At 48.2% G+C, this 24,253-nt stretch overlaps 1 protein-coding gene across 1 annotated transcript in view; it reads left to right on the forward strand.

Annotated features, from left to right (window-relative positions):
* LOC138579955 (extracellular calcium-sensing receptor-like) overlaps positions 1 to 23,926 on the forward strand; it is a 160,143-nt gene extending 136,217 nt beyond the window's left edge. Inside the window, exon 5 of the mRNA XM_069650180.1 lies at positions 23,010 to 23,926. Within this exon, the coding sequence (XP_069506281.1) occupies positions 23,010 to 23,926 (917 nt within the window). The remainder of the gene's footprint in view (positions 1 to 23,009) is intronic.
* The last annotated feature ends 327 nt before the right edge of the window (positions 23,927 to 24,253 follow it).

Raw genomic sequence — 24,253 nt, forward strand, 5'->3', positions numbered from 1 at the left:
TGCTCATGCTGCAAACCTTTTCCTTTTTTAAATAATCCCTTAGTGGCATCACGTGCGGATGTCTTTTACTCTAATTTGTTGCATGCTTCTCCCCATTAAAATATCCTCAACCTTGAGAATAGCCATGGCCTGAGTTATAAATCTATCTAGCTAGCAACTTGCTGCACACACCCACCACTTCCCACCCGACCTGAGACTGGGTGATCTACTCCTCACTGTTTACTCCCCTGATTGTTTGGAGATCCCTTTCCCACCCTCCCCCTCCGAATACCCTAACAACAATAATAATAATATAAAAATAATTGAGCCTTGATTTCGATCTACAGTCCACCTGCCACAGTACCCCTGAACTCGTAGACACCTACACTAAAGAAGAAAGAATGGAAAACTGAGGATCAGGCAAAGGGAAACTCACATTGGACCCCTGGTGAATCCTAAATGTGTTTCATGACAGTCCTGCTCTCTGTGGTTGCTGGATGAAGATCAGCCGGGGCCTCATCTAGGGTTTCTTCCTGACCCGGTGATCAACCCTGTACCATGTCCGGCTCCCTATATTCCAGTGGAGGAATTGGTAGGGGTTCCCTGCCACATCCAACTTAGCAGGAGCAATGGGATCAGGATAAGTCTCGAAAGAACCCTCTCAGATTTGGGTTCACGTCCTCTTCTCTCACTACCGGTGTCAGCTCAAAATCATCCTGGACTTGGAGCAGATGGTTCCGGCAAGGTCTTGATGTTTCTTGGTTGTCCTCATACCCACAGTCAGTAGACAGGCAGCACTACTAATTGATGCTCAATGTTGAATGGTTGAGACTCCCACTTGTTACTCAGCTCGTTCTGTCCACTCTTTCCCAGGCTGTGGATCAACACACAGTCACCATGTGGAAGACTTGCATCAATGTGCAAGATGCAAGGCAACTAAGGATCAGTGTAACCCACAATTGCTTTGAGGATTTGAGGAGCTCAAGTAGTGAGGATCCGCTTCAGCTCCTTGAATGCCTCCTGGCATTAGTCGGTCCACCTATCATCAAAGGGCTCATGTGGATGGTGTAAATGGTCTGCAGAGTTGATGGTAGTCCTGCGGCTCCTCTGGTTAGGCAGGTATCCTTTGATGAGGTCCACAAGCGGTTGCACAATATTGGATTATCCCGCAACAAATCTCCAGTAGCAGTTAAAGAATTCAAGGAAACTCTAACTCCTTCAAGTTCTGAGGTCTTGACCAGGTGAGGAGGGCTTCCGTCTTTGCGGGATCTACAGGAATGCAGACTCCAGAGATGATGTTTCTGCTGTATTTGATGCTTGTCCAGCAAAGCTGGCACTTGTTCACACTGACCTTTAGCCCTTGCTCCCTTAGGCAGTAATTCGGCCAAAAATGCCCCAGAGTCCAATGGACTCTGAAAAAATGGGATCATACTCCGCCACCACGTGCAATCCACCAGTAAATCTGCCAGACCAAGTGGCAGTAACGGTAATTCCAGTGATTTACAGACAGAATACCGCCCAACTCGAATGACCCTCATTGTCAGGTGAGATTTCGTTCAATTTCTGATTTGGCCATGTACTAAGCAGAGCTTGATGTAACATTACCATTACATGATTTCATGTTACCATAAAACACATTAAGGTCTATAAATACTTTCTTAAATGATTTCAACATCTTCACAAAATCTCTCTTTTACTTTCTTGAAGCATTATATATCTGTAAGGCATTTAATGTGAAAGAGCCCACATACGAAATGTTTAATATCATAATACATCTTCATTAAGGACACTTCAACATCATCATGCACTATCCATGTGAGGACTTCAATATCATCACATATCAACCCTGTGGGGACCTCAACATCAGCACACACCACCCATTTGAAGACTTAAATATCATCACATATCAACCTTGTGGGGACCTCACCATCAGCACACACCATCCATGTGAGGACTTAAAGATCATCTCATATCAACCCTGTGGGGACCTCACCATCAGCACACACCATTCATGTGAGGACTTCAATATGATCACATATCATCCCTGTGGGGACCTCACCATCAGCAAACACCATCCATTTGAGGACTTCAATATCATCACATATCATCCCTGTGGGGACCTTACCATCAGCACACACCATCCATGTGAGGACTTCAATATCATCACATATCATCCCTGTGGGGACCTCACCATCAGCACACACTATTCAGTTGGAGGATTCAATATCATTGCATACCATTTCTATGGGACCTTGAGCATAATTACATACTATTCTGATGTGACCTTCTATACAATGACACAACATCCTTGTGAGGACCTCTATGTCATCAAACAACATCCCAGTGGGGACCTCAACATGACCACACAACATCCATTTGAGGACTTAAATATCATCACATATCATCCCTGTGGGGACCTTACCATCAGCACACACCATCCATGTGAGGACTTCAATATCATCACATATCATCCCTGTGGGAACTTCACCATCAGCACACACCATCCAAGTGAGGACTTCAATATCATCACGTCATCCCTGTGGGGACCTCAACATCAGCACACACCATTCAGTTGGAGGATTCAATATCATTGCACACCATTTCTATGGGACCTTGAACATAATTACATACTATTCAGATGTGGCCTTCTATACAATGACACACCATCCCTGTGAGGACCTCTATGTCATCAAAGGTCCCAGTGGGGACCTCAACATGACCACACACCATTATTTTGTGGACTCAGTACCATCATATCAGCTCTATGGGGACTTCAGCATTATTACATACTGTTTGTATTCACATACCCTTGTATGGCCAATTGGGTGCATCTGTGGCTTCATTTGCATCACCTGAATGCATTTTTCTTCACCTTTTGGGTATTTTTGGTTAAATTGGCCTCTATTTTTGGCAGTGTTTCGTTTGGTATTTTAACCTGAAGATAGGATGGAATTAGCATTTTTATTTCCAGCACTAATTCCACTGGACGATTTAGCCCCGGGAGATTTATCACTGGTTTTCATTACTTATTCCTCCAGTGCTAATTTCTTCAGGGTTAATTCCACCAGAGGAATTACCGTCCATTTTCAATAACCCCTATATCAGCAGATTGATCAAAGTGGCGGCAATTCCATTACTGCCACGTTTTCCCCTTAGAGATCAACTTGTAATGAAACCAAATGAGTATCAATTAAACATCAACCCTGTGAATATTTTTGAATAATCAGACAAAATGTGATGCCAACATTCAATTAATTCACATATCAGACTATAGACAAGATGACATCCGTGCACATAATGTGTTGTCTTGACAGTGCAGAATTCAATATCATCACACACCATCTCTATAGGGACTTCAACAAAATCACAGAAAAATGAGGAAGTAAAGTAAGTCACATTGTGATTCGTTTGTTACATAAGTAGCCAATGCTTGAAATTAATCTGGAAGTGTGTTGTGCAATCAATGAGGGAAGACTTACATTGCATATCAATTATATCCAATTCTGCAAACATACAAAATACACAAAAAAGAGCTTAATTTCATTATTTTACATTTAAACGCAGAGTTCAGGCCATTTAAAACATAATTGTATTTGTGTATAAATGGTTCCCATGAATCTGCTGTCTGTTGCCTAAGCATGTAGGGCATCCGATTTATCAAGTGTGTTTAAATTCCTGTCCGTGTGTTGATGATTGCAATACTACACCCAGCCTGCGGGGGCAGAGCTGAGTAAAAAATCAACACACCAAAATAAACACAGGTCCCCACAAGGCAATTTTTTAAAAAGTTATAAAAATTGGCACAGATGGCTTTTAAGTTGTTTTAAATCATTTGGAAGGCATTACCATGTGGGGACTTGGGTTTAGGTCCCCACAGTGAAATCAAGTCCCCACAGCGTGTGTGTGTTTTCATACCCAAGTCCCCACAAGGATAGTAACACACACACACACACGTTCACCCAGCAGTCACACACCCATACAGCTTCTCAGTCATTCACATGGGTACTCAGAACATTCACACCACATTCTCACTCACACACATGCACACCATTCACTCTGCATTCATCCATACGCACATTTACAGACACTTCCTCGCATACATACGTGCACTTACACAGACATTGTTCTGCTGTTGTTCTACCAGGCATCATGGCCCCCAAAACTAAACCTATGGATGCAAACCTGACCTTAAACATGTAAAGCTAAATTCACATTCTGAATAACCTATTGATGCAGGATTGAAATATATACAGCTGAATGGAAACCCTGCTCACTTATTTCCGGCTCTACTCCGTTTGTGTACATGCACACCATTTATTCCTGCAATCACGTTAAGAGAGATTCCTGCCTTCATAGATTCAAAGATTGTAAGTCTCATGTGCTGGGGGGCCAGCGACATTGACATCTGTAAATGCCAACTCAGTGGTGTGAAGACATCATGAAGCTAGACACAGACAACAGATTCAAAGTTCAAACAAAATACTTTTATTAACTTAAATGTCAGGATTTTGTAAGGCCTAATTTGTCCCATGCTAAGGTGGGATTTCCCTACCTAAACAGACTAAGGATAGTCCAAGTCAGTAAGTTCAACTTAAATGTCGGTCTGTGTCCAGATCCTATGCTTGACCTCACAACTAAAGGCAAACAATGTTTATTTATTTATTTTATTTTTTACACTTGTAGAGCGCCTAAGCCAGAGGGCATCCGGGTGCTGTCATGAACACAGTTGCACACAAAGACAGCGAGGACAAGGGAGGGATCTGGTAGGGAGAGGCAGTTTGTAGGGGGAGTCACTAATTAAGCAGAGAGCCAGGTTTCAGGGCCTTTTGGAAAGGCCTGTAAACCTCCTTGGCTCATAGGGCTGGAAGGAGGGCGTTCCATTGGTTAGCCGCTACAAATGGGAAGCTGCATTCTCCTCCTCTAGCTCTTTTGACTTTTGGTAGGGCAAGGTGATGCGCGTGGATTGTTCTTACCAGTCTGTTGGATTGCCATTTTATCATCCTTTGTGAAAGATATTCGGGGGCAGTCTTCGATGGGAATTTATGCGTTATGGACAAAGTCTTGAAGATAATACTTTCCCAAATTGGGAGCCAATGTGCTTCCTTTCTTACTGCTGAGATGTGCTCCCCTTTGGGGATGTTGAGCACTGAGCAAATAGCATTGTTCTGGATTACTTGCATTTTGTGGATGTTCTGTTTGGAGGTTACGGCAAAAAGGGTGTTGCAATAATCAAGTCTTGCCCTGACGATTGCCCGGCAATGGTTAGGCAGCTCGTTGGTGTGAGGAATGGTCCAGCTGCATTGATGAGTTGGCCTGTGTAGGCGGCTGCAGAGGCAATTGCGTTAACTTGTTTAGTGAGTGATGGGGTGGCATTGAGGTGGACGCTCAATGTTTTCACAGAGGCTGATACTGCTATCTGTATTCCATCTATCATGAACCAAGTGAATTTGGGATTGAGCTCCTTAAGCATTGTTGGGGATCCTACCAGCAGGATCTTTGTTTTATTCTCGTTGAGACACAGAATGTTGGTGGCCATGCAAGCCTGGATTGTGGAGTAGATTTTGTTAATGGCGTGGCAGTCGACTCTGTGGATACTTGAAAGGGGAGGATAATTTGGGTATCATCAGAGTAGTTCATGTAGAATATGCTGATGGAATCCAGGAGGTTGAAGATGGGTCTGGTGAAAATGTTGTAGAGGGAGGGGGAGACACATGAGCCTTGTGGGACTCCACAGGGAATCGATATGGGTGGTGCGCTGGAGGTTTGGAGAAGACTCTCATAGATCTTCCTTCTATGAAGGAGGCTATCCACGTCTTGGCTTCATGGGAGAAGTTAGCGGTGGTCGTCAGGTGGTGGTAAAGTATCTTATGGTCTACCAGGTCAAAGGGAGATGATAGGTCTAGGAGGAGGAGGAGGGCTTGCTTGCCTTTGTCTGTGAAGATGTCTAGCTGTTTTTTTCCTCATTACACGGAAGGCGGTATTGATTTAACGTTACCGGTAATGTATTACCGGTAATGTTAAATCCCCATGTGGATCACGACCCGGCACACTGCTATTAGCGGCACCGCTAATTACGGTGCCACTAATAGCGGGCAGGCGGCGTGCGCGCGACCCTCCATTCCGTTAATTACGCCATGCCGCTATTAGCACAGCATCACAAGGCCAGTGCACATGCTAATAGCGGCATGGTAAATCCCCCCCAAACACCTTACCGCCATGGTGCAAATACCGGCATCGCGGACCACCCGTTGAGGGAAATGGGCAGTGTTCCCACCTGCCACAGGTGGACCAAATCAGCACAGGTGAAGGCAATGGAGACTGTGGTAGCTCAAAAGGAGCACACCACACCCCTTCCCACACCCCTCCCCACACCAAGATGGTTCCGATACTGGCAGCATTACATGGCCTGGGGGACCTCATTGCAACGCAGCTGCTACAACAACAGGCAGCACAAAGGAGACGCAGGAGGAGGAGGAGGAGGAGGAAGGCAAGACAGGCACAGCAGGCACCACAACGGCACCTAATCATACCACAGAGGCACCCACCAGTACCCAGGATCAGAGCCAGTCCATTCAACCTGACCCCTGAGCAGATACACACCCTGTACCGTCTGGACAGGGCTCCCATCACCAGCATCGTGGACATGATCCACGACGACATTGCGAGCCTCATAGACATCAGAACTGCCATCCCCCCGCTACTGAAGGTGGTGAGTGTGCTCCACTTCCTGCCCACAGGCACCTATCAGCATACAGTGGGACAGATGCATGGCATCTCACAACCATTATCCTCACACACGCTGACCCAGGTACTCAATGCACTCCTGAAGCATGCACCTGAACACATATCCATGCCACAGACTGCCCAGGAGATTGCAAACACAAAAGTTGGCTTCTATTCACTGGCAGGCATTCCAAGTTGCATCGGGGCCATCGACTGTACCCATGCGGAATTGGTGGTCCCACATCACAATGAAGCAGTGTACCAAAACAGGAAGCAATTCCACTCTATCAATGTCCAAATGGTATGTGACGCCAGCAAGATAATCACACATTGCTGTGCCAGATTCCCAGGATCAACACATGATTTCATGGTTCTGCGGGACTCAAGTATGCCACGCTACATGGAGCGACACACCGGACAACGTTCGTGGCTACTTGGTGAGTAGCAGGGCAAGCACATGGCAGCGTGATTTGGGGGGGAGAGATACATACTCCAACTGGGTGTGAATGGGGGGGGAGAGATACATACTCCAACTGGGTGTGAATGGGGGGGGGAGATACATACTCCAACTGGGTGTGAAATGGGGGGGAGAGATACATAATCCAACTGGGTGTGAATGGGGGGGGAGAGATACATACTCCAACTGGGTGTGAATGGGGGGGGAGATACATACTCCAACTGGGTGTGAAATGGGGGGGAGAGATACATAATCCAACTGGGTGTGAATGGGGGGGGAGATACATACTCCAACTGGGTGTGAATGGGGGGGGAGAGATACATACTCCAACTGGGTGTGAATGGGGGGGGAGAGATACATACTCCAACTGGGTGTGAATGGGGGGGAGAGATGCATACTCCAACTGGGTGTGAATGGGGGGGGGAGATACATACTCCAACTGGGTGTTGACTGGCGTCCGTAGGGAAAATGGACATACAGATGTACGCCAATGTCCTTCAGGGAAGGCCACGATGTACCTGAGAAGAATCCACATGCAATTTGAAGGTGCACGACTATGAGAACAATGCAGGCTGCAAAATATTACACATCCATCCCCATTGCACATCATGCCACGCCACATATTACACAAATCAGCAACATGGCGTCAAGATGGTAATACAGAATCAGCGCATCACAGCATCAATCCAGCAATGTACCCTTGAATGCATGCAAAGGGAACACCCCTAGAAATAGCACTGAACCACACACCTATAGCACCACGGAAGTGATGCTTCACAGCATGGCAACATTGGTGTCAGAATGTCAGTACACAACCAGTGTGCTACAAAATTTGCCTGGGCCAGGGACACCTAAAACCTGGCCACACCCAGGACATGTGAACATTACTGTTGTAGGCATTATTGTGCCATTTCTACTTGAGGGTCGGCCACACACTTGCACGTTGCTGTCACACAGACCATCTGCATGTATGCGCTCATTTTAGCACTTGCATCACAATGCTATGTAAATTTGTGTGATGTGAACAGGCCGCCCTTGAGGTGAACAGTAACCGGACCCCATTTATCCCCCCATACAGGTGATGCAGCCTATCCCCTGAAAACCTGGCACCTCACACCTGTACGGAGACCACAGAACAGGCACGAGGAGGTAATCAATCGTGCACATACCCGTACCCGCATCGTGACTGAGCAGGCCTTTGGACTTTTGAAGTCACGTTGAATGTGCATTACCAGGTCTGGTGCTGCTCTCCTGTATGGACATGAGAAGGTGGCCAAGATCACCATGGCATGTGTCATGCTGCACAATATGTGTGACAGACGGAATGGCCCACTGCCCCCTGACGTTGGAATAGAAGCACATGATGAGGATGATGATGTTGATGTGGACGGAGGTGAAGGGGATGCAGGTGTTGCAAGAGGGGATGGCCAGGAGGCACGTGCTGTGAGACAGCATCTGATCAGCCAATCAATCTGCGGAACATGTTTTCGTACTGTCACATGGATATGGGGAGGAATGCACTGGTGTATGTCTCAGAGCACGCAATGGACCCTGTCGCCAATGAAGTACACACACACACATTGAAGATGTCCAAGGCTGTGTTTTCATCAGAAACCAGTGTATTGACTAACATAAAGGTGAAGAAGTGCAAGCCCCACAACATCCCACCACCCTTCCCACCCCCCCAACAGACCCATAACACCCTTCCCGCCACCCCCCACAACAGACCCATAACACCCTTCCCACCACCCCCCACAACAGACCCATAACACCCTTCCCACCACCCCCCACAACAGACCCATAACACCCTTCCCAGCACCCCCCACAACAGACCCATAACACCTTTCCCACCACCCCCCACAACAGTCCCTCATGTCTCTGCCATTTTTGCCATGGCCAATGCACACCGAGGTATCCCCATCAACCCCCTAATTTCAATTGTCCTTGGAAGGATCTTGAGAGTTGCCAGACGTGCGCCTGGTGGTTTGCATCGAAAGCCTGAGGGGGCTTGTTTGTGTCGACCCGGAAGACGAGGATGGGGCAGACTGGCCTTGTTGGTGAAAGTGGCGGTCCATTGTGTCTGCCATGCGGACAAGCACCTCGCTAAGACTTGCAATTTCATTGCATATCCTGTCCGTGTTGGCGTCCATGCGCTCAGTGGAGTGCCTCACCGTCTGGACTATGTTCTCACTGAGATTGGCAGCCTCAGCGACATGCTGGCCAACCAGCACGGTCAGCTCCTGTTGGCGCTGCAGGATGTTGGAAATTTGGAGGTCAGTGCCGGGTGACCGTGCACTGGATGCCGTGCCCTCAGATGGCTCCAATGCAACAGGTGATGGTAGCATGGGTGACATGATTGCAGGGTTGGTGTCCTCGAAAGTCCCATCAGAACCAGGGGTCTGGGATGCCACTGCCTCTGGGCTTCCTGGGGGGCTTGGGGTGTGCATCTCCATGTGCTGGAGTAGGGTGTCCTCTGGATCGGACAAGGGGCCAGTGGCGGCTGCCTCACCAGCAGAGCTTGCCGCAGCTGATGGTGGGCCCTGGGTGTCTGGCATTGTTGACAGTGGGTTTGCCTCCGGTGGTGGGGCCACAGTTGGTGGTGCAGCTACTGCTGCCCTGGCAGTGGCACTATGACGTAGGCTGCCACTCTTCAGGTTTGGCCTTCCCCCCTTGCCCCTGGATGTTGCAGGGGTATCCTCCGGCTCCTGTGGTGGTGCCTTTGATGCATCAGCAGCATCCTCCCCATCTGTATGTGAGCCTGTCAGGGACGAGAAGGGGGATGGCATTGGTTGCGTTTCAATATACTCAATGTAAATTACAGGAATGATGCAGTTGTGGCCATTGGGACTTAGCAGTTGTGGATGCAGGTGATGTGCCAGTTCAGTGCCTCATCCATGCATGGTTGAGTTTGGGACTTGTCTCTGGTGATGTGTGCGTGTTTGGGTCTGACACTGACATGGTGATGGATGGATGCATGTGTGGATGTGTGTCCATGCATGAGTGGGGTCTGTGCTCACATATGGGGGTGACTGTACATTCACACCGCATCCTGTCATGTGTACACTCACCTCCATCGGAAGTGGTAGCCACGCCGACCTCCATGCTGCCCACTCCCTCGATGCTTTCGGTGGCAATCATGTTGGCGCATGTCTCCTCCCATTCCTTCAGGCGTATTGGGGAGCCATCTCCACCGGCACTGGCAATGCGGTGGTTCTCTGCCAGGATGCCCCTCACCCGCAGCCTGAGGTCGTCCCACCTCTTCCTGCATTCGCGCACAGTGAGCGTGCTGCTGCCCACGACACTGACTTTGACAGCCACCTCCTCCCAGATGGCTTTCTTCTTCAGCAAGGTGGCGTGGCCCATGTCATTGGCAAAGACTACCTCTGCATGCTCTGCAAGGGTCTGTGTCAACATGACCAGTTCCTCGTTAGTATACTTTTCCTTCCGCTGCCTGTCACAGGTTTTCTTCAAGGCCTTGGGCATGATGCAGGTGTCACGGATGATTTCACACAGCTCCCAACTCCAAAATGGTCCAGGGGGCAGAGGATGGCAATGGATTGTGTTTTTAAAGATGGCCGCCGTGCTCTTTCCCGTTCCGGTGCGATGACGCTATTTCCGGTTCCGCAATTTAACGGTCGATGCTAATAGCGGTCACCGCTAATAGCGGTGTCCGCTAATAGCTGTGACCGCTAATAGCATGTACAGTGAGGGCGGAGGTGCTATCAGCACTTTGGGCGGCCCCGGTAAGGTGCTTTTGCGGCATGGCGGTAGGGTCATTTACCGGCATGGCCCTATGCGCGTGTCCGCTTGCTCGTAATGGTACGCTATTGGCGGTCTCCTGTGAGGGCGGACACGCTAATAGCGCCATGCTGGTAAATCCCGTTTTTTAGCACCTACCGTGTAATGAGGCCCTTATAAAAGTGCTGTTTCCGTGCCATGGCTTGGTCGGAAGCCTGATTTGCGTGTGCCAAGGATGTTGTTAATTTCTAGATAGTGTTGTATTTGGTTATAGGCAGCCTTGTCTAGGATTTTTAGCAGGAAGGGAACGGTTGTGATAAGTGGGTAGTTGTTAGGTTCAGATGGGTCGAGCGTGTGTAGGGAAATCAGCAACAAAAGAAATAGTGTTCCAAACAAAGCTCTTCCAGCTATTGGCCTACTTTCAAGCATTCCTTGCTGAAGTTCAAATCAGTTCCAGTCAGACCTCAGGGTTTTCCTACCCCAACAAGACAACGCAGTTCCAAAATGGCCCTGGGGTTCCCTTCCCCAAGTTCAAAGCAATCTCCAAAAGACCTTGGGGTTTTCTTCCCCAAGAAAATAACAACTTTCTGGAAAGGCCTCACGTTTCCCTTCGCTAAGGCGACAACACAGTTCCAGAAGTCTCAGGGTTCTCTTCCCAAGTTCAAATCAGTCACGAAAAGATCAGAGGTTCTCTTCCCCAAGACAAAAACACAGTGCCAAAAAAAAAGGCCTCTGGGTCTCTTTCCTTAAGGCAACACCACAATTCTGTAAAGGCCTCAGGGTTCCCTTTCCCAAAGGTGATAACAAAGTTCACAATGTCTTAGGTTTCCTTTCCCTGAGATGTCCATGTTCAGCTTGCCAACTCACACTCTCTTAACATACACAACTATTTACAGGTCGACTTTACAAGCCTTTAGGCTCTTCAATAGTTTACACAGTTTGCTGTTTTCTGCATTCTCTTCAGCAATCTAATTCACAAGGGAAGATTTGTTATCTTCACTTTTCCTTGGCTTTTTCAGACAGGGTAACCTTGGTCTAGGTGCACTTGTCGGGTCACACGGTCCACCCATTACAGGTCACGCAACCGATATCCCTATGCTTTCTTGCCCTCACAGGTGTCTCAGTCACTACAACTGTCCTCTGGTTCACATTCACGGACGTTTCTCCTTGCTAGCCCTTTGGCTTTGCCACAATGTGTTTTCCTCCTGGCCAGTCTCTTGGCTTAGCCACCGTGTGTTTTTCTACACTATTCACTCTGTGGTGCTCACTCCCTTTAACCAACTTTGCTTTCATACTCTTCATAAGTGTTCATCACTTGCTTCACTTTATTCATAAAGATACATTCTTTGTCTTTAACTCTCATTACATGTGTTTCACACATGCTTTCATTTAATTTGTAGGCTTATCAAAGCTTTCCTTTAGGTCGGTATTCAATAATGCTTGATTTATATTTGTAGGCTGTCCTTTCCTTATAGTTCAGTGTTTGCTCGATATTCAAAGCCCCTTACTTTGAATTCACTATTACTTGCAGTTTCCAATAACATATGCCCCGTTGTAGCCCCGTGAGAGCCCCGGGATGAGTGTTCCCTTCAATTCACACACAGGTCCTTGGCGACTCCTCTGGGTGTCCTCTCTCTTCTTTCTCCTCGTTCTGTCAGCTCTGCAGACACTTTTGGTGAGCTACTCAAGTAGTGCTCGCAGTCAGCAATCTTCATTTTGGGTTGCCAGTAGCTCGGCTCTTCAAACGCAGATGCTACTGGTGGCCTGGAGCACTCGGGAGTCTCCTGTGCCCCACAGCTCTGTCTGTTTCTGAAGTTTCTGAATGTAATCTTTTGTTATGTTCAATACAATCTAACGGGTTCGCATCCAGTATAGGAAAATGTATATTTCATGAAAGCACATTGCCACATATGTCCCAAAGAAGACGGTTCAAGGGTTTTTATTATCAGTACCCGGAGAGCGTCAATCAGATTGTAACAATCAATCTGAATGGCCCTCGCCAGGGCTTTACCCGACCAGGAATCCCTCTCCCCACTATGTTCCTTCATGTCCCCGGCGAGGTGGTGTGGAAACCACTCAGCCAATGAGGAGGCTCCAAACGGGGTAATCCCCACTCAGAGCCACCACACGGCTGGGGGCTGCCATCTGCCCCCACCGGGGATTGAGGTAAGTGTTTTTCCTCCCCCTGACCCCTCAATCCAAAGAATGCCAGCCCTCCCAATCCCACTTACATTACCTTCTTTTTGGTCCATTTCTGGAGCAGACACGCTGGGAACACTTCTGTCCCCAGCGCATCCGCTCCCGATCCACGACAGGCTGTCATGGAAAGGAGTGAAGGGACTACTCGTAGTCCCTTCTCTCCGTTCCATGGCAGCCATTTTTTTGTTTACTTTTTTAATGGGCACCATGGAAAGAGAGAAGGGAGTACATGTCCCTTCTCCCGTTTCCATGGGGGGCATTTTTTTTTGTTACATTTTTTCTATTTTTTTCAATGGCCACCATGGAAAGGTAAAACAGACTTCATTTTCCCTTCCCCGGTGGCCATTTTTTAGAACAGAAAAAAATAATTTTAGTATCCTGGTTTTAAGGGCCAGAGTACTAATAGCAATAATCTCTGAGCCGCGGGGGCATTACTGAGTCAGTTAATGCCCTGGGGCCTTTGTTAAGGTCCTCGCTTCACTCAGGCCTGTAGATATGGGCCCCGGGGCATTACCTGACTCGGTAATGCCCCTGCGGCTCGGGGCTTATTACATAAGCATGTTTGAATTGTGTTTCACTAAGGGACATCCCGGCCATCCCTCTCTCTATCATCTCCCATGGGCTTGTTTTCTCCATCTGGTTCACTGGGGGATCCTAAATTGGTCTCACAAAACCCCAAAGGATCTTAAGAAATGTGCCTTTAATCACCCAGGTCTCACTTAGCCCTCTTCCTTTCACGCTGTCATACTCCTCACCTGATGTTCTCTCCTCCCTTTTACCTTTATTCTTCACCCCTGCTTTCTCTACCTTCCACCCTCTGCGTCTTTCTATCACTGAGAACCCTACTCCCTACTACTCTACCCTCTGCACTCTACTACTCTCTGCTCTCCATTCCACTACTCCCCCTCTCCACTGCACTCCACTCCACATTCCACTCCACCACTCCTTCTTTTACAGCTTTGCACCTTTCACTCTCTCATTCACCTGGTTTACTCACTCTGACATGCATCCCCTATTCTTGCACTCCCTTCACTCACCATACATGCACTTGCACTGGGTGTGAATGGGGGGGGAGAGATACATACTCCAAATGGGTGTGAATGGGGGGGAGAGATACATACTCCAACTGGGTGTAAATGGGGGGGAGAGATGCATACTCCAACTGGGTGTGAATGGGGGTGGGGGGAAATACATACTCCAGCTGGGTGTGAATGGGGGGGGAGAGATACATACTCCAACTGGGTGTGAATGCGGGGGGAGATACATACTCCAACTGGGTGTGAATGGGGGGGGGGGAGAGATACATACTCCAACTGGGTGTTGACTGGCGTCCGTAGGGAAAATGGACATACAGATGTACGCCAATGTCCTTCAGGGAAGGCCACGATGTACCTGAGAAGAATCCACATGCAATTTGAAGGTGCACGACTATGAGAACAATGCAGGCTGCAAAATATTACACATCCATCCCCATTGCACATCATGCCACGCCACATATTACACAAATCAGCAACATGGCGTCAAGATGGTAATACAGAATCAGCGCATCACAGCATCAATCCAGCAATGTACCCTTGAATGCATGCAAAGGGAACACCCCTAGAAATAGCACTGAACCACACACCTATAGCACCACGGAAGTGATGCTTCACAGCATGGCAACATTGGTGTCAGAATGTCAGTACACAAGCAGTGTGCTACAAAATTTGCCTGGGCCAGGGACACCTAAAACCTGGCCACACCCAGGACATGTGAACATTACTGTTGTAGGCATTATTGTGCCATTTCTACTTGCAGGGTCGGCCACACACTTGCACGTTGCTGTCACACAGACCATCTGCATGTATGCGCTCATTTTAGCACTTGCATCACAATGCTATGTAAATTTGTGTGATGTGAACAGGCCGCCCTTGAGGTGAACAGTTACCGGACCCCATTCATCCCCCCATACAGGTGATGCAGCCTATCCCCTGAAAACCTGGCTCCTCACACCTGTACGGAGACCACAGAACAGGCACGAGGAGGTAATCAATCGTGCACATACCCGTACCCGCATCGTGACTGAGCAGGCCTTTGGACTTTTGAAGTCACGTTGAATGTGCATTACCAGGTCTGGTGCTGCTCTCCTGTATGGACATGAGAAGGTGGCCAAGATCACCATGGCATGTGTCATGCTGCACAATATGTGTGACAGACGGAATGGCCCACTGCCCCCTGACGTTGGAATAGAAGCACATGATGAGGATGATGATGTTGATGTGGACGGAGGTGAAGGGGATGCAGGTGTTGCAAGAGGGGATGGCCAGGAGGCACGTGCTGTGAGACAGCATCTGATCAGCCAATCAATCTGCGGAACATGTTTTCGTACTGTCACATGGATATGGGGAGGAATGCACTGGTGTATGTCTCAGAGTACGCAATGGACCCTGTCGCCAATGAAGTACACACACACACATTGAAGATGTCCAAGGCTGTGTTTTCATCAGAAACCAGTGTATTGACTAACATAAAGGTGAAGAAGTGCAAGCCCCACAACATCCCACCACCCTTCCCACCCCCCCAACAGACCCATAACACCCTTCCCGCCACCCCCCACAACAGACCCATAACACCCTTCTCACCACCCCCACAACAGACCCATAACACCCTTCCCACCACCCCCCACAACAGACCCATAACACCCTTCCCACCACCCCCCACAACAGACCCATAACACCCTTCCCACCACCCCCCACAACAGTCCCTCATGTCTCTGCCATTTTTGCCATGGCCAATGCACACCGAGGTATCCCCATCAACCCCCTAATTTCAATTGTCCTTGGAAGGATCTTGAGAGTTGCCAGACGTGCGCCTGGTGGTTTGCATCGAGCGCCTGAGGGGGCTTGTTTGTGTCGACCCGGAAGACGAGGATGGGGCAGACTGGCCTTGTTGGTGAAAGTGGCGGTCCATTGTGTCTGCCATGCGGACAAGCACCTCGCTAAGACTTGCAATTTCATTGCATATCCTGTCCATGTTGGCGTCCATGCGCTCAGTGGAGTGCCTCACCGTCTGGACTATGTTCTCACTGAGATTGGCAGCCTCAGCGACATGCTGGCCAACCAGCACGGTCAGCTCCTGTTGGCGCTGCAGGATGTTGGAAATTTGGAGGTCAGTGCCGGGTGACCGTGCACTGGATGCCGTGCCCTCAGATGGCTCCAATGCAACAGGTGATGGTAGCATGGGTGACATGATTGCAGGGTTGGTGTCCTCGAAAGTCCCATCAGAACCAGGGGTCTGGGATGCCACTGCCTCTGGGCTTCCTGGGGGGCTTGGGGTGTGCATCTCCATGTGCTGGAGTAGGGTGTCCCCTGGATCGGACAAGGGGCCAGTGGCGGCTGCCTCACCAGCAGAGCTTGCCGCAGCTGATGGTGGGCCCTGGGTGTCTGGCATTGTTGACAGTGGGTTTGCCTCCGGTGGTGGGGCCACAGTTGGTGGTGCAGCTACTGCTGCCCTGGCAGTGGCACTATGACGTAGGCTGCCACTCTTCAGGTTTGGCCTTCCCCCCTTGCCCCTGGATGTTGCAGGGGTATCCTCCGGCTCCTGTGGTGGTGCCTTTGATGCATCAGCGGCATCCTCCCCATCTGTATGTGAGCCTGTCAGGGATGAGAAGGGGATGGCATTGGTTGCGTTTCAATATACTCAAAGTAAATTACAGGAATGATGCAGTTGTGGCCATTGGGACTTAGCAGTTGTGGATGCAGGTGATGTGCCAGTTCAGTGCCTCATCCATGCATGGTTGAGTTTAGGACTTGTCTCTGGTGATGTGTGCATGTGTGTGTGTTTGGGTCTGACACTGACATGGTGATGGATGGATGCATGTGTGGATGTGTGTCCATGCATGAGTGGGGTCTGTGCTCACATATGGGGGTGACTGTACATTCACACCACATCCTGTCATGTATACACTCACCTCCATCGGAAGTGGTAGCCACGCCGACCTCCATGCTGCCCACTCCCTCGATGCTTTCGGTGGCAATCATGTTGGCGCATGTCTCCTCCCATTCCTTCAGGCGTATTGGGGAGCCATCTCCACCGGCACTGGCAATGCGGTGGTTCTCCGCCAGGATGCCCCTCACCCACAGCCTGAGGTCGTCCCACCTCTTCCTGCATTCGCGCAAAGTGCGCGTGCTGCTGCCCACGACACTGACTTTGACAGCCACCTCCTCCCAGATGGCTTTCTTCTTCAGCAAGGTGGCATGGCGCATGTCATTGGCAAAGACTACCTCTGCATGCTCTGCAAGGGTCTGTGTCAACATGACCAGTTCCTCGTTAGTATACTTTTCCTTCCGCTGCCTGTCACAGGTTTTCTTCAAGGCCTTGGGCATGATGCAGGTGTCACGGATGATTTCACACAGCTCCCAACTCCAAAATGGTCCAGGGGGCAGAGGATGGCAATGGATTGTGTTTTTAAAGATGGCCGCCGTGCTCTTTCCCGTTCCGGTGCGATGACGCTATTTCCGGTTCCGCAATTTAACAGTCGATGCTAATAGCGGTCACCGCTAATAGCGGTGTCCGCTAATAGCTGTGACCGCTAATAGCATGTACAGTGAGGGCGGAGGTGCTATCAGCACTTTGGGCGGCCCCGGTAAGGTGCTTTTGCGGCATGGCGGTAGGGTCATTTACCGGCATGGCCCTATGCGCGTGTCCGCTTGCTCGTAATGGTACGCTATTGGCGGTCTCCTGTGAGGGCGGACACGCTAATAGCGCCATGCCGGTAAATCCCATTTTTTAGCACCTACCTTGTAATGAGGCCCTTATAAAAGTGCTGTTTCCGTGCCATGGCCTGGCCGGAAGCCTGATTTGCTTGTGCCGAGGATGTTGTTAATTTCTAGATAGTGTTGTATTTGGTTATAGGCAGCCTTGTCTAGGATTTTTAGCAGGAAGGGGACGGTTGTGATAAGTGGGTAGTTGTTAGGTTCAGATGGGTCGAGCGTGTGTAGGGAAATCAGCAACAAAAGAAATAGTGTTCCAAACAAAGCTCTTCAAGCTGTTGGCCTACTTTCAAGCATTCCTTGCTGAAGTTGAAATCAGTTCCAGTCAGACCTCAGGGTTTTCCTTCCCCAACAAGACAACGCAGTTCCAAAATGGCCCTGGGGTTCCCTTCCCCAAGTTCAAAGCAATCTCCAAAAGACCATGGGGTTTTCTTCCCCAAGAAAATAACAACTTTCTGGAAAGGCCTCACGTTTCCCTTCGCTAAGGCGACAACACAGTTCCAGAAGTCTCAGGGTTCTCTTCCCAAGTTCAAATCAGTCTCGAAAAGATCTAGAGGTTCTCTTCCCCAAGACAAAAACACAGTGCCAAAAAAAAAGGCCTCTGGGTCTCTTTCCTTAAGGCAACACCACAATTCTGTAAAGGCCTCAGGGTTCCCTTTCCCAAAGGTGATAACAAAGTTCACAATGTCTTAGGTTTCCTTTCCCTGAGATGTCCATGTTCAGCTTGCCAACTCACACTCTATTAACATACGCAACTATTTACAGGTCGACTTTACAAGCCTTTAGGATCTTCAATAGTTTACACAATTTGCTGTTTTCTGCATTCTCTTCAGCAATCTAATTCACAAGGGAAGATTTGTTATCTTCACTTTTCTTTGGCTTTTTCAGACAGGGTAACCTTGGTCTAGGTGCACTTGTCGGGTCACACGGTCCACCCATTACAGGTCACGCAACCGATATCTGTATGCTTTCTTGCCCTCACAGGTGTCTCAGTCACTACAACTGTCCTCTGGTTCACATTCACGGACGTTTCTCCTTGCTAGCCCTTTGGCTTTGCCACAATGTGTTTTCCTCCTGGCCAGTCTCTTGGCTTAGCCACCGTGTGTTTTTCTACACTATTCACTCTGTGGTGCTCACTCCCTTTAACCAACTTTGCTTTCATACTCTTCATAAGTTTTCATCACTTGCTTCACTTTATTCATAAAGATACATTCTTTGTCTTTAACTCTCATTTGTGTGTTTCACACATGCTTTCATTTAATTTGTAGGCTTATCAAAGCTTTCCTTTAGGTCGGTTTTCAATAATGCTTGATTTATATTTGTAGGCTGTCCTTTCCTTATAGTTCAGTGTTTGCTCGATATTCAAAGCCCCTTACTTTGAATTCACTATTACTTGCAGTTTCCAATAACATATGCCCCGTTGTAGCCCCGTGAGCGCCCCGGGATGAGTGTTCCCTTCAATTCACACACAGGTCCTTGGCGACTCCTCTGGGTGTCCTCTCTCTTCTTTCTCCTCGTTCTGTCAGCTCTGCAGACACTTTTGGTGAGCTACTCAAGTAGTGCTCGCAGTCAGCAATCTTCATTTTGGGTTGCCAGTAGCTCGGCTCTTCAAACGCAGATGCTACTGGTGGCCTGGAGCACTCGGGAGTCTCCTGTGCCCCACAGCTCTGTCTGTTTCTGAAGTTTCTGAATGTAATCTTTTGTTATGTTCAATACAATCTAAGGGGTTCGCATCCAGTATAGGAAAATGTATATTTCATGAAAGCACATTGCCACATATGTCCCAAAGAAGACGGTTCAAGGGTTTTTATTATCAGTACCCGGAGAGCGTCAATCAGATTGTAACAATCAATCTGAATGGCCCTCGCCAGGGCTTTACCCGACCAGGAATCCCTCTCCCCACTATGTTCCTTCATGTCCCCGGCGAGGTGGTGTGGCAACCACTCAGCCAATGAGGAGGCTCCAAACGGGGTAATCCCCACTCAGAGCCACCACACGGCTGGAGGCTGCCATCTTCCCCCACCGGGGATTGAGGTAAGTGTTTTTCCTCCCCCTGACCGCTCAATCCAAAGAATGCCAGCCCTCCCAATCCCACTTACATTACCTTCTTTTAGGTCCATTTCTGGAGCAGACACGCTGGGAACACTTCTGTCCCCAGCGCATCAGCTCCCGATCCACGACAGGCTGTCATGGAAAGGAGTGAAGGGACTACTCGTAGTCCCTTCTCTCCTTTCCATGGCAGCCATTTTTTGTTTACTTTTTTAATGGGCACCATGGAAAGAGAGAAGGGAGTACATGTCCCTTCTCCCGTTTCCATGGGGGGCATTTTTTTTTGTTACATTTTTTCTATTTTTTTCAATGGCCACCATGGAAAGGTAAAACAGACTTCATTTTCCCTTCCCCGATGCCCATTTTTTAGAACAGAAAAAAATAATTTTAGTATCCTGGTTTTAAGGGCCAGAGTACTAATAGCAATAATCTCTGAGCCGCGGGGCCATTACTGAGTCAGGTAATGCCCTGGGGCCTTTGTTAAGGTCCTCGCTTCACTCAGGCCTGTAGATATGGGCCCCGGGGCATTACCTGACTCGGTAATGCCCCTGCGGCTCGGGGCTTATTACATAAGCATGTTTGAATTGTGTTTCACTAATGGCCATCCCGGCCATCCCTCTCTCTCTCATCTCCCATGGGCTTGTTTTCTCCATCTGGTTCACTGGGGAATCCTAAATTGGTCTCACAAAACCCCAAAGGATCTTAAGAAATGTGCCTTTAATCACCCAGGTCTCACTTAGCCCTCTTCCTTTCACGCTGTCATACTCCTCACCTGATGTTCTCTCCTCCCTTTTACCTTTATTCTTCACCCCTGCTTTCTCTACCTTCCACACTCTGCATCTTTCTATCACTGAGAACCCTACTCCCTACTACTCTTCCCTCTGCACTCTACTACTCTCTGCTCTCCATTCCACTACTCCCCCCTCTCCACTGCACTCCACTCCACACTCCACTCCACCACTCCTTCTTTTACAGCTTTGCATCTTTCACTCTCTCATTCACCTGATTTACTCACTCTGACATGCATCCCCTATTCTTGCACTCCCTTCACTCACCATACATGCACTTGCACACCCAAGTACCACAATGTTTCCCCAACCAATACCTCACTTTGCACACACTCTATACAATCCTCCTCCAAGCTCAGCTGCACTGTCCTTCTAATTGGTCATCCATCCACCTCCTCCTTCTTTGGCCTCACCCGAACAACCCACAATGCCACTTTTCCTGTGTCCTTCTTTATGCTCCTCCACCTCCCATTTGTTCTGGAGCCCACCTCGTTCCCTAGGTCAATCATTAACTTGTTCCTCCCCTCATGTCATACAGGTACCAGGCCTTAAAATGAATCTAACACCCCCCCCCCACCCCCTCCTAAGCGGGTCAGTCTGAGGTCCCACAGTAGACAAACACATTCTGTCTTAAAGTTCTTATGAGCGTGGTTTCCAAATAATACAATTCCTCTGAAACTTCCTGTGAGCATGTATTGAAGCTTTCTCATTGCTGGTGTGCAGCGGGTCCCCTCTCCCGCCCTGCTATTTCCTGCTGCTTCTCTCACTGTTGGGTTGCTTGTTCCCGCCTCCGCAGCATGGACTTCTGGGCTCTGGATTCCTGAAAAAGAACATTGATCAGAACAGGGCACAGTGTTAATTCATTAGTTCATCTTTTATAGCACGCGTAATAATGGGGAATGCTTGTAAGACAAACGTGTTGCGCCTGAGCTGTCCTCCCGGATCCTGGGTGATGGCAGATGGTACTTGACAAATGCAGGCAGGCACAGGTAGAAGGGACAGAGACTGGGGTCCTCCCACCTCCCTCACTGCGCCTTTCGGGCAGGACCGGCTCCAGCAAACATCCTACTAGGCCTCTTGCTCAAAGTTGAGAGGGGTCCCCATCCCTCTTGACAGGGTCAGGCCACTGATCCTATCACAACACGTAATATTTCAAACCGTCACATTCTACTGTTTTATGGATTGCAGGAGTTCTTGATTTTCCTAGACTGATTTAGGGCACAATAGGGAGTGCCTTTGTTTAAGCAGCCCTCTAGTATTTATCACTGATGAATCTTGAAAGCAGTGCTTTTTGAATCACTCAGCCAACATAACCCTTTCCCTCTCATAATCTTCTTCACAAGGGCGATTACCTTTTACCTGAATAAATGAAAAAATATATATTCTATTTAAATGTAATCGGTAGATGCAGGGGTGTTGCTAGGTCTGGAAAAGATCAGGGGCTAAACTAATGTCGGGATTGGCGGGATTGGCGGCTAGCTATAGCCTTTTGGTTGTAGTACCTGAGCTTCTATCCGTAGCTACAACCAAAACACCCTGGGCTATAGCCCCCTCAGCCCACCCCCCATGCCCCCTAGCAACGCCTCTGCAATTGCGGGTTTGCATGACTGAATGCGGTGCTGCCGGCTGACGCGCGGACTAATGATTAATAATATCCCATTTCAAGTCAAACGATTCTACATGTTTTGTTCACACCATTCGCGCATGTAAAGTTGATTTGTTACCACCTGTTCCGGTTACCCCTCATTTTAAATGGCTATTTGTCATCTTTCACCCTGGATTAATGAGCTCTGACTTTGCAATCAATAACGTCTACACTGCAGCATTCATGGTTATACCGACATCCACAGCATTTATCATTAAAATGAATTTGCATTTAATAACAGTGACAGTACTACTGTGTGCAAATGATTGTTAGACATTGATAAGATGGCGGCTGCTCCAGTGAAGGTGCCTGAGGGTATTCATGGGAAAGGCTCCAGTGAAATGCTAGGAAACAAGTATTGCCTATAAGTAGTCGTTTTTTTCTCCAAACCGAATATTGCAATGTGGTTACACCAACTAGGATGCATTGGAGCTGTTACATGTGTCAAGACAGCACTAATTTAAAGTGAATTAACCATATATTAGCAACATTCATGATATAAACGTGAATGTAAAAATCAACAAAAACATAAGTCGTACCCAATATGTTCTTGAAATACGTGATGTGCTGAACACCTTCCTTTTGTATTTTTGGTTTACTTAGGTTGTGATATTTTTTAGCTAGTTCAATATTTGATGTATTGATGATTGGGCAGTTTAAACTCTTTTTTTCTTTCCTAGATTCCACAGATTGCATGAAGTGCCCCGATGATCACTGGTCCAGTGCGTTGCGCGACAGATGCATTCCAAAATATATTGTATTCCTGTCCTATGACGAAACTCTTGGCTTCGCTTTAGCCTTCATCTCTATATTCTTGTCCCTAAATGCTTTCTGTGTTCTTGTGGTCTTTTTTTGGTACCGGGACACTCCAGTGGTGAGAGCCAACAACCGTGGGATCAGTTACCTCCTGCTCGTCTCGCTCATGCTGTGCTTCCTCTGTGCCCTGATTTTCATTGGCTTTCCCATGAAAGTCACCTGCATTTTACGACAAATCATATTTGGAGTTATCTTCTCGCTGTGCGTTTCTTGCGTGCTTGCAAAAACGTTCACAGTGGTGATCGCCTTCAATGCCACAAAGCCTGATAGTAATCTCAAGAGGTTTGTAGGTCCAAAGTTATCCTACACTGTCATTCTGACCTCCACATCAGTTCAAGTGACTGGTGGGGTTGTATGGGTATCAACATCACCTCCGTTCCCTGAACATATCACCAGTTCTGCCATGCGGGACATCATTGTGGAATGCAATGAGGGCTCCATCGTCTGGTTCTACTGCATGTTGGCGTTCATGGGACTCTTGGCCAGTGTGAGTTTCCTGGTCTCCTTCCTCGCCAGGAAATTGCCCGACAGCTTCAACGAGACCAAGTTCATCACCTTCAGCATGCTGGTGTTCGTCAGCGTCTGGCTCTCCTTCATTCCAGCCTATCTCAGCACGAAGGGAAAGTATCTAGTCGCTGTGGAAATATTTGCCATTTTGTCCTCAAGTGCTGGTCTTCTCTACTGTATATTTTCCCCCAAAATATTTATTATCTTTTGGAGGCCCGAAAGAAACACACGAGATTATATGATATCAAGATCAAAGATGACTAGCAAAAGTTAATAAAAATGGTATTTGTATATGTGTTTGTTTTTTGACAGTTTATTTGCTGCTCTAACACCATACATGTGGCAGCATACAGTAAGCAGGCAATCATATGACCGCCTGCAGGCTCCAGATAACTTGGGTTGCAGTAAGATATGTGGGAATAGCATATTATTAATACAATGGGCAAAGTTATATCTTATTAAAACAATTAGCTTACAAGGATGTGTGTTGGATTACCGAGCAAAGCAAAAGAATAGCAAGGCTATCACACAGGGTCTCGTCCCAGTACTCACACATGAGTGTTTTCTATTCATCTACAGAATGTATTTATTTTCCTTAAAC

This window comes from Ambystoma mexicanum, chromosome 3p, assembly GCF_040938575.1.
Source record: "Ambystoma mexicanum isolate Mex_15411 chromosome 3p, UKY_AmexF1_1, whole genome shotgun sequence".
NCBI lineage: Eukaryota > Metazoa > Chordata > Amphibia > Caudata > Ambystomatidae > Ambystoma > Ambystoma mexicanum.